The 12,106-nt window shown below is 37.9% G+C and overlaps 1 protein-coding gene across 1 annotated transcript in view; it reads left to right on the plus strand.

Annotated features, from left to right (window-relative positions):
• ttll7 (tubulin tyrosine ligase-like family, member 7) overlaps positions 1–8,431 on the plus strand; it is a 114,403-nt gene extending 105,972 nt beyond the window's left edge. The window contains 2 exon segments of the mRNA XM_084101960.1: positions 1,779–1,952; positions 6,498–8,431. Of these exon segments, the coding sequence (XP_083958086.1) occupies positions 1,779–1,952; positions 6,498–6,615 (292 nt within the window). The 3' untranslated portion in view covers positions 6,616–8,431.
• The last annotated feature ends 3,675 nt before the right edge of the window (positions 8,432–12,106 follow it).

Genomic DNA, 12,106 nt, shown 5'->3' on the forward strand with positions numbered 1-12,106 from the left:
TATCAGTGCGACTGTGATTGATTGTGATATTGTTTAATTATTATTCGTTATTACACTTGTAAATGTCACATTATGGAAGATAAGTGGGTTTGTAAGAGTGTTTAATGTTGAAAAGGCATTGAGACAGAACATAACCATGGCCATGAGAAAAATGGTCTCTGTTTTGTCTTTATTGACTCAATCATAAGTCTTGATATAGACTTTTACTTCCTTAGAGAGTCGCACATAGAAGCATACACGCTTGCTGTTATAATACACATAGACTCTTACATGCTGCGATTTTATCAGCTCTGAGAGCAAACAGCAGGGACTCCTCCGTATTGACCGCCTTTCTCCCTCTAGTCATTGCGAGCGCTTCTCGGAGGCTTTGTGTGGCCCAATCACTCTTGTAATTGCCACAGAGTGAAGGATGTTATATAGCCAGGTTTAGACCATTTGGAGTTGATGAGAGCGAACACAGCTCTAGGGGATTAGAAGCAGTGCCAGCAACCCATGCTGCTTCTGTTTAATCAGGGCCTGACGTGTGAAGGTGGCCCATGAGCCGGTAGCACAGGGAGGAGATATCAGTGGGAGAGCACTGCATAGCCTTCCTGCCTGTAATGTACAATTCAGATCCCTAGAAGTTACATTTCATCATCTCTATAATGAAACCTCATCTCCTCTGCCAAGACTTTAAAGAGACTTTTTATCGTTTCTTTCTTCAACAAGAGCCAAAAGAACGAGAATCAGACCCTTTAACCTTCCTAACTGATTGTTCCAGCAGTGTCTATTACAATAAAAGCTGGCCCGTATCGCCTGTATGATGACATACGACAGCAAAATGTCTTAAAATTGTTACTAAATCAGTATTTAATCAGTAATTTAAAAAATAGATATATTTTTATAAAAATGTTATAATGTTCCAGGGAAGACAGACTTCTTTCTGATGACGTATGGCAGACTTTTCCAATCAATTAGGCCGCTTAAACTATTCCCCTCCACAATTGACCGCCAACTTTTATTTTTCAATAACCTGTTACATAACTATGTCACAATATAGAAGAAAAGGTCTGTTGTGTTAAGGATTAACACAACATACATTTGTTTTGTGTTCAGGATGTTTAGGTATTTTGTACTGGAAAAGCACTATACAGTACATTGGAATATATACACACACAGGGCTTGACATTAACACCTGCCAATAAAATATACATTTTCTACATTTTTCAATTGTAGTATTTTAAAAAGGCATCTGAAATAATAAACTAAGCACAATGTTGCGTTGTCAGAAGTCGAGTTTATGTTGTGTACACTTGCAACACTGCAACACTGTAACTTGATACATTAATAAAAAATTGCACTGATGTGCAGTCACGGGTGTGCATATACTGTTTTTATTTAATTTAACCCTGTAAAACGTGACTCATGTATTTAATTAGGATGAAGTTGAAAATATCCATTTTACTATGTTAGTTTTTACCATTTTGAATCTTAATGAAACTTGAGACTTATCATTCAGTTGATAGGAATAATCTTATATTTTGGTTTGTGTCCATGAAGTTCATTAACTACAATAATCAAATGAAAATATCTAAAAAATGTAACTGACTGGATTATTTAAAAAAGTAATTACCATATGCCATGGTTATTTAATATTTAAACTTTTTGAGTTTCCAGTAAAAGATAACTATACCATGTAATATTGTTACTGTGATATAAAAGTATGCATACCATGACATGTAATGTTGGTTCACCCACTTCTTGGCTGTTGTATTTATGTGCGTATCTTCCTTCAGCAGGTCATCATGGGAGAGCGTCTTCAGTAAGAGCAGTGAGGTGGTGACCGCGCATGAGCTGAGGTGCTGTCAGCGTGTTGTACAGTTGTGTAGAGACTGTCTGCTTGTAGTCTACAAGTTTGTGGCCGACTCGCGCGGTTCTCTCAGCGGCCTTAGCCCAGACTGGGACGACACAAGGTATAGTTACCCTCTTCAAACGCCCATGACGATGCTGCTAAAAAGAATGTATTGACACTCACATCACCATTAGTACAATTAACACTGCAGAACTGCATTTTGTAAAAAAAAAAATATATATATATATATAAAACAGAAGCACAACAGGTGGTACTGGCTATAGTAAAATTGCATATTTATCAAGAGGGAGAACTCAGAACAAAAATTCTGGGGCAAATTCATGAAACCTTTCCATGCAGTATTTCAGTACAAACACTTGTATTTAAAATATTTGATGTAAAGTCAATGCAAGTCTTTTCAGGGCAAAATACACCCCCTTTCTGTATAAATATTGCCCATTATACCGAATATTACAATTGATTCACAAATCAGCCTTGTATAAATAATGCACTATACACACATTTTCTGAATGTTTACAAGAAAGTGTTCCACATTTTTGTGCTGACACACTTACCGTACCACTTTTGTGCATGAAACATCCTTTCAGACCAAACACTCCAGCACAACAGCAGAAGCACATCTGAACGACTCCTTTCATTCACTATTAGCTCCACATTTGCTGAAACCCATGCACAATTTGGTTCTTATCACCTTATATTTGACAAGTTCAATTCATGTCAAACTGATTCTACAATTGCGATTAGCCGAATCTGGTTTGTTAGGAGGTTTTAAACACTAAAAAGTTGGTACAGAAACTGCAACTGAAGTAGTATTTATATGTAAAGCCAATTGATATTTTTTTCTTTCTATAAGAAAAAGATTGTATGCTTAAAACAATAAAAAAAATATTAAAGATATTCTCTGAAGACACGTATCTCTTACTAACTATTTTTAAAGCAAATCAATTTGTTTTGTGTTAAGGATGTTTAGGTATTTTATTTACTGGAAAAGTACTGTATACTGAAAAAAAACAAAAACAACTGTTAACTAACAGAAAGCTTCTTGGTTTGAAAGTGACTTCTGTGTGAGCGGTGCTTCATGCATTGCTACGCTACTGGCAATGGACAACAGACCTTTTCAATGAAATTTCACAAATCTGATTCTTGCAGAGCATTTTAGCTTGTCCTATTAGAATATTGTGTATTATTAGAGCTGATCAGCTCCATTTAAATCACCTACATTATTGATGTGCTTATGCAGACATTGTGTGTGAATTTTACCTGAGATTAAGCTACATGAGTTTAAGCACTTAAGTGTAGTTTATGAATCATGCAGAATTATTCAGATTCAGATTCTGTCCTTCGAGTCTGGCCTGTTGACTACCCAGAAATGTATCCTTGTTTGCTCGACAGCACTCATCCTGTGATTCCACCCCCTTGGACATTATCTTTTGGTTTTGGATCACACTCTCTCCCCTCCAGTTTGTCTGATCTTCGGCCATAAACCTTTGTCCACCTGTTTGCTGCTTCTTTTTTTTTTGTTTTTTTTTGCTGTATTTCCATGGGGGCATAACCTCAGAGAAACCCAGCCAGTCATTTTCGATTTCCTCTCAGCTCTCCATCCTAGCCAATATCCGCTCTCTTCTCACACTTGTGTTCTCTCAGGACATGCCTCATTGACGGCTCATTGCTGGAACGGCCCTTGGGGATCCGTTATTTTTCAATCAGCCGGCATCTGCTTTGCCTCGTTAGGAAAATGATGCCTGGGTAACAGTTTCATCCTTGCTTCTTACTCCATCGCCGCCCCCTTATTCCTTGTTCGGATCCATCAGGTGACTGTCATGTCTCCGATAGAAGCTGTAGAAGTCACATGACATACCAGAGATGTGCACTTTGCCCAACTAACCCATTAGTTAAGTCAGCACAAAATCAAAATTGACCATATGTACTTCATGTTCTAGGTCTATTATGCATGATTGCATCAGTGCACATTATTTCAAGGAAATGTTTTCAGAATCTTTGTTCAAAATGTAACAAATTGCTCTCTGAAAGGACTTATTGGTTGCCATCATCCAAGACCCTTCTCTCTAACCACTTGTTATATGCAGGCAATTTATTTATTTTTTTACATTCCAATCAGTTTCTTATGGATAAAATCAAGTCCTAGAATTTTATTTTAAATATTTTTGGGAAATTTGTCAGATTATGGAAGTATGCGAACATTCACCTAACATGAGCATAATGTGAAACTTTGCTTTTAAAAGGAATGGTACATTATTCTGTTACTCTTAAAACAGTAAATAGTTAAAAATCCACTTACAGAGTAGACAGCTTTGTTAATAATAATGGGAGCAATAGTTCGCTGTTGTCGGTCGATTGCATTTGTGAGTAAATAAATAGAAAATGTACACCTGTTACACATTTAAAAAATGAACTCTGCATTAAGGTGCAGATTTAGTAAAGCATGTAGCGCAAAAAAGGGTTGCATGTAGCGTGTTACCACCAACTCAGGTTCAGTGTTTAGTCACGAAAAGTAAGAGCAATCCACAAAATTATAGTATAAACGAAAATAGGTGCCAGTTTTGTGAGATTTATTTTTCAAGATGTAGAACTACAGAGACTTCTTTCTTAACTTTTGAGAAACCTAATATGATATCTGGTGAATGGGGAAGTCTCCTTTTTCTCTCAAAGTGTCTAAAAGTTCTCTCTCAAAGTTTTATGCAGCATGTGGCAGTTGGGTGATAGAGTGTAGGCTTTAAACAAGCAAACAGACGTGAGATATGTGCAGATCTTCGAGCGATTGTGTGTAATTAGTAAAGCACACACACGTTCGAACGTTAGACAGCTGGCGGTTCTCTAGGGGCTTTGCACTGGCAGGTTTTTCCAAGAACTGCTCAGTGATCAAAAGCCAAAGACCTGGAGGAATCCTCACAGAGGTCCAATTAAACACTGCCTGCAGCCTGATTGGACCCTGAGTGATGGAGCTCTCTCATGGATGAGACTTCCTTACAGGGAATTCTTCAGAGCCAGAAAGGTCCACCTCCATATATGTTCATATTTGAATTTCATATTCCTTTGACATTTCCTTTTGTTGACCAAACTCGGCAGTCTGTACTGAAAAATATGCTAATGATGCTCAACCCCCAACCCACAACCATTTCCTGAGAACTCACCTGTCTGGAGTTCCCTGAGGGAAGAACCAAAAAAATCGGGCTGGATGTTTTTAAAGCTTTAATGAAAAGAATGTAGAGAAAGACCATGTGCGCATGATGTGAAAGGTGGCTCGGTGTGTGTGATGGCGACATTCATCGATATTCATCATTGTCCAGAGTTTTTATGATCCATAAAACATGCATGACATCCATGTTCCATATTGCCGAATGAAGGGAATGCACTGCAAACACATGCTTAGTGCCGTATCATGAGAAGATTCAAGGGCATTCTTTTATAAAAGTTAATTTGATTCTTCCCAAGTCTCTTGGCCCTGTCTTTCTGCAGCAGGAGCTTTAGAACAAATCTTCTTTAGTTAGATAAAGAGCAGCCCTAATTTGTACTGGCATTATGTATTGCTGTCGTAACTACATCATTGCATTCATACAAAGCCACTTCTGTCATTCATACAAAGCCACTTCCTGGGTCCCTAAGTCGTGACACTTATTCTTTTGTTTTTGAATTTATTATTTAAAAAATCCATTTATACAAGCAATAATTTAAATACAATTATTCTATGATGAACAAGTTTTCAGTTTTTGAATTGTTACAAAATATCTTATTGAAAATTCATGAAAAAATAACTGTTTAGGTATTATTATTATAATAAAGCCTATTATGAACAAAGTAGTATTGATTATTTATTGATTTGAATGAGTGAAGCTGTTTTATTTTATTATTATTATATATTTTTTTTTAAATATTAATGATTGAAAAACTCTTGTTTGCCAAATCAAAGTCACTGTGGTACAACCAACATGCAGGAAATTATTTCACTAAAAAAGCCTAAAAACAGAAAAAATTTGCAAAAACATATGAGACTTAAAAAACTTAGTACATATACCTATTAGAAATAGAAGAACTATATTTCTAAAAGACGTTTCCTGTTTATCATTTCAGACATCCTTATGTGTAATTGCCCCACAGTTGTTTTTTTTTTTTTTTCAATATTACTGAAAGGAGACAGAAAAAAGAATTTGTCGGTTAGTAGTTTGTTCAAATGATTTAGTGTATGCAGCTTATTTAGCACAACTTGTTTTGTTTGTTTTTTATCACTGTGTTATTTAATTAATTAACTGTTTAAATTGCCTTGTTTCGAGTAGAATTATAATTAAGCTGTTGTGGTATTAGCAAGTGTGGGTCAGCAGCTGTCTAGGCTGGTTACCCTCCTTGTCTCTGTGCAGGCTCTAATTATCTAACCTGTCCTGTCTTGGAACATCCTGTGCATTAAACAAGTTCTTATCTGTTTAAACAAGTCCCGTTCACCACTTGTGTCACTCATTATTAAAAACGGCACAGTGTAAACGTGAGGGTCAGCGGAGGGGACAGGAATCTAAAGCATCTGCTGGAGAGCCGAGTGAGAGCCTGATCTCTTTAGGTGACCTTTGTGCCTCTAATCCTGCCTTTGAGTTTGGCATCCGACCCCTATATCTGATTCCTTTCTCCGTCTGTGCAGGTATCTGCTGCCAGTCACTTCCCAGTTCATCATCAAGTGGCCGTCTTCTAGCTTCGGCCGCTCGGCGTCCTCAACTCGCCCCCGCAGCGTCTTTACCACACGGATGGGCCACTTCTGATGGCCGCTGGACTCCTGATGGGGGAGAACACATTCAGACCTCTGTGAGAAGGGCATACTGCCTGGGACCTCCGCAAATTCCTGGAGCATACTTAAGTGGATTTGCCTGCCTGCTTTGGTAATGCATCCGATGCATATGATCGACAGTTATCTGCCTCCCTTCTGCTGTAAAAAAAAAAAAAATGCTGCATTGCTATCTCCCTTAGGATGCTTGTAAATAAATTGATAATGTTCATCATCTTTACAAGACTGTACAATTTATTACATGGATTCCAGGGAATGTTTTAGTGTCATTTAGTGTCATGGAATCAGAAAAGGTCATGGTAACCTTTTTTTTTTTGCTTTGACAATAGTGGTACTTTTACTCTGTTTTTCCCTAACATGATGTAATTTTCTTAATATTCAATTTATAATTTGCATTATTTAGTAAATATTTCGTTCTACTCAGAATTTAAATTACAACACAGGGCCGTTCACATATGTGAAATGACTTTAATTTATGGCGACACACACACACACACACACACACACACACACACAAAACAGCATGATGTGTTGCAGTGGCCAAAGATGTGAGTTTAAAATCAGAATTTTGCTTTCCACTGTGGGGAACCTTGTGTACGTTTCATTTGATTTGCTAATCAGTTTAATTTATGCATACAAAATTATCATAAATGTAATGTGTAAATGTAATGCTGTCAGGAAGAACAACACAATACAAAGTTGCATCTCATGAAATTGACAAGCTCACATACTAAGTATTATTTTTTAATGTGGCACGGTGCAGAAAAATATTTTAAAATAACGCAAACTGAATATGTCCAGTGTGAAAGCCCCCCTAAGACTGATTAATAAAGGGAAAGAGTGTTAAATTGTTAGTATTAGATTTGGGGTCAGGGTTTGGGTTAGAGGTTAGGTCTAGGGTCTATTTAGGTCTATTATAGGTTAGAAATTAAAAATGCTTACTGTTTGGAGTTAATGCTCTGTTATTCTAGACTATAGTTGCCTGTTTTGAATTTAAAGCTGAAATCACCTTAATCACCAAAATCAACTTAAGGGTCATAAGTCTCTTTACATAACTTTTATGAGCCATACTGTGTAGATGCAAACATGAACCTCAGCGTCTGAGCTGTCTGATGTGTGTCCTTGCAGTGTTGATAAGAGGGATTTCCAATATTGCTGCCGGTAGAGTATGTTTGATACATTGTTTATGAGCTCAGTGTGCTACAACTCGGATGGCTGCATCTTTAAGATACTTGAATTAATTTGTGCTATTTATTTTATTAAAATGTCTGTGTTTACACCTAATTTAAAGTTTGTTTTAACCATGGCATTACCAATGTATCAGTGATTTTATGAACAGAATAACCTTTTATGAAAGTACTGTAATAAGTGCTAATTGCAGAGCTTTGCTTTGGATCTAATTAGGATACAGTAAATGTTCATGTAGTGTTTTAGTAAAAGTGACCTGGATGTGCCAGCTCAAACCACGCTGTGCCAACACTTCTCACAACCAGCAATGTGTTATTTTGGTGTGTTTTTGGGGAGCTCTGTGACTGTTGGCAATATTTTTATTATTATTATTATTATTTATTTATTTATTTTTATTATTTTTTTATTTGTAAGTAAGAGAAATTGTAGTGACAGTTTTCTGACAGCCAGCTATTTAATTCCCTCTGAAAACAGAGATAACCTGACATATTCAACAGGCCATTTCAGGTCATTTTGCCCAACTTACCATCATGTCACAATGCCAAATATTATTTTCATTCAGGAGAATGTTTTTTAATAGCAATAAAAGGCTTAAAACATCTAAACAGACTCCAGAATTCTATTTGCGAATCTCATTGAGCTGCGTCTGACCTCTCTGACTTTTGCTTCTTTCTCCTGAGGGTTTCTTAACACAAGGTACCTTACACACACACATACAATCCACAGCATGACACTTCATGTCATTCCACACAGTCTCGCATGAGATTTCAGAGCATAACCTTGTCCTGTTTTGATCTAACCTGAGGTCATTCTTGAAAACTAAAAACTACACTGTAAAACTCCTTGTTTCTTGTCTCTCACAAAAAAAAGAAAAAGAAAGAAAGACCGTGATGGTGTTACTTAGCAACAGCAGAGAGAAAGTATTGAGATTGAAACACATGTTGACAAGTCAGTGTGATTCTTGAATCAAAGAAATAAAAATGTCAACAGCTGACACTTGAAGGGAGTTTTGAATGAATTGCTTTCAGTATTCTTTTGCCTTTGTCAAGCTGTTTTGTTAGTGGTCAACAGTATTGCTGTCCTCATTTAACAGAGCACAGTCATAGAGTTAACGTCACAGAGCACAATGTGTTCTCTTTAGGTCAACCTACAAATGGCTGAAAACAGATTTTACGCAGGTAAAAGAACACAGATACATATGCAAGCTCGGTCTTGTGTGTTGTTGCACAAGAGGCGCTATAGCAGGAATTTGCATAATGCTATTTAATGCTTCTTTTATGGTCTTCTCTTTCAGGTCAAACTTCTAGCAACTTACCTGATAATACCACATTCAGGTTAATGTCAGAAACATTTCAATGCAACTCTGTTGCTCTTTTAAGTACTGAGGTTTGTTACTTGTTACCGCAGAGCGCAAATCAGGTATGTTCAACTGGGCCATGTATTGGCACATAACACGCAGTTGTGTAATTTATATTTCAGGCTTTATAGAGCACTGCAGGCCAATATGTTTTTGATTAAATGCTTGAAATAAGGTCTGTGGTTAACATTTATCTTTGACATAAAATATATCAGTAAAACCATTTTTTTTAAAGCTTTTACTTCTCTTGGAAAAGTGGCTAAGTGGGACTACAGAGGTTGCCAGGGACATTACACATTATTACACTGAATAGGTAAACTCAATGTTAGGCTGCATAGATTTGGTCAGCCGGAACCGGGAACACTTCCCATAAATCCTGATGTACAGTACTTGTTACATCATAGGTCTATGCTAATATTAGTCTCTCTGTTTATCCCGAGGTTTACCGCAGTCCACCGGATCCAGGCCGTATCCAGATCTGATGAAGGCCCTGCGCCAGGACACAACGACAACGCAGTTCTGAAGTGTCAACTAGTCTCTCCCTGTGAAGGCCTCCTTCCCTTCCCTTTATCCCTGTACAGATAAAACGTTGTCTGGATAATTACGGTTCACGTGGCTATGCAGAAGCAATGAATAATTCTTTATTAATTTTTTTTAAGGCCAGACAATTAGTTTGTTGAGGGTTGGTTTGTAAAGAAGGACTACAAGCCTGCGCACATATATATTCAAACGCGCATACCTATAGACTAAACACGTGATGCGCACGCCGTTGGCGTTTTCGCGGGTTTGCGTTTTTTGAGGTTTGCACAGAGATAACCTTTTTTTTTTTTTTTAATGTCAAGGCTTGCACCTTGGAATCTATTTCAGGGTTTGCGTTCTCGAGGCACCAGGCACTGTTTTGTGTGGATGAGCGTTGAGTGTTTTCTGTTAGAACGGTGTCGTGTTAGCGGCCTCTACGTCAATAACTAATGATCTTTGCAACGAAAGTGAATCAATCAATCAAAACTAACTTTAGCTGGACAATAACTTTATTCTAGAGCTGCTGTAAAGCCAAAATAGTCTATGTTACTGTAATTTCCTATTATCACTGTAAAGCGGCTTTGAAACAATCTATATTGTTAAAAGCGCTATATAAATGAAGGTGACTTGACTTGACTTTACTATAATTGTTCTTTTGCAAACTATTCTAACTCAAACTTTCAGGGAAAACGTTTTTAGATCAAGACTGAAAGAGTTGGAAGCTTAGAGATGGTGACATTGAAGACAGGCAACTGTGGTGTAGTTTGTTTATAGCTACGTTTAGCTTTTTACTTCTGGCGATTTTATTTAGGCTTCAAAATTGAAGTGTTCACTTTTGAAGATTATTATGATGAACAACTTTTGTTGGTCACTGAGCGTATTTTCTGCAATAATCCAAAAGCCAATGGAAAAATCCTGTTTGGCTTTTGTCGAGTGAACCAGGGTGTTACCAACTTCCGGGTTGGCCGACAAAAATATGTCCTCACTGCTGCGCTCTACACTCACCTAAAGGATTATTAGGAACACCTGTTCAATTTCTCATTAATGCAATTATCTAATCAACCAATCACATGGCAGTTGCTTCAATGCATTTAGGGGTGTGGTCCTGGTCACAACAATCTCCTGAACTCCAAACTGAATGTCAGAATGGGAAAGAAAGGTGATTTAAGCAATTTTGAGCATGGCATGTTTGTTGGTGCCAGACAGGCCGGTCTGAGTATTTCACAATCTGCTCAGTTACTGGGATTTTCACGCACAACCATTTCTAGGGTTTACAAAGAATGGTGTGAAAAGGGAAAAACATCCAGTATGTGGCAGTCCTGTGGGCGAAAATGCCTTGTTGATGCTAGAGGTCAGAGGAGAATGGGCCGACTGATTCAAGCTGATAGAAGAGCAACTTTGACTGAAATAACCACTCGTTACAACCGAGGTATGCAGCAAAGCATTTGTGAAGCCACAACACGCACAACCTTGAGGTGGATGGGCTACAACAGCAGAAGACCCCACCGGGTACCACTCATCTCCACTACAAATAGGAAAAAGAGGCTACAATTTGCTAAAAAATGCTGTATGCTCTATGACTTTGCTGGAAAAATGTTGCCTGGTCTGATGAGTCTCGGTTTCTGTTGAGACATTCAGATGGTAGAGTCAGAATTTGGCGTAAACAGAATGAGAACATGGATCCATCATGCCTTGTTACCACTGTGCAGGCTGGTGGTGGTGGTGTAATGGTGTGGGGGATGTTTTCTTGGCACACTTTAGGCCCCTTAGTGCCAATTGGACATCGTTTAAATGCCACGGCCTACCTGAGCATTGTTTCTGACCATGTGTATCCCTTTATGACCACCATGTACCCATCCTCTGATGGCTACTTCCAGCAGGATAATGCACCATGTCACAAAGCTCGAATCATTTCAAATTGGTTTCTTTAACATGACAATGAGTTCACTGTACTAAAATGGCCCCCACAGTCACCAGATCTCAACCCAATAGAGCATCTTTGGGATGTGGTGGAACGGGAGCTTCGTGCCCTGGATGTGCATCCCACAAATCTCCATCAACTGCAAGATGCTATCCTATCAATATGGGCCAACATTTCTAAAGAATGCTTTCAGCACCTTGTTGAATCAATGCCACGTAGAATTAAGGCAGTTCTGAAGGCGAAAGGGGGTCAAACACAGTATTAGTATGGTGTTCCTAATAATCCTTTAGGTGAGTGTATAGTTGTCTAAAATGAACAGAACACCCACAAAAATGGGATATCTGTCAAATGAAGGCATTTTGTATGCAAACACTTACAGTTTAGACTGCTCCATTGATTATGCTGTGCACAAACTAGTATTTTCATGACAGTGCAGACTCCCCCAGTGCAGAAATGTAACAACAGGTCAGCTCTTTACAGGAT

The sequence above is a fragment of the Abramis brama genome, assembly GCF_963993115.1.
Source record: "Abramis brama genome assembly, chromosome: 23".
Classification (NCBI taxonomy): domain Eukaryota; kingdom Metazoa; phylum Chordata; class Actinopteri; order Cypriniformes; family Leuciscidae; genus Abramis; species Abramis brama.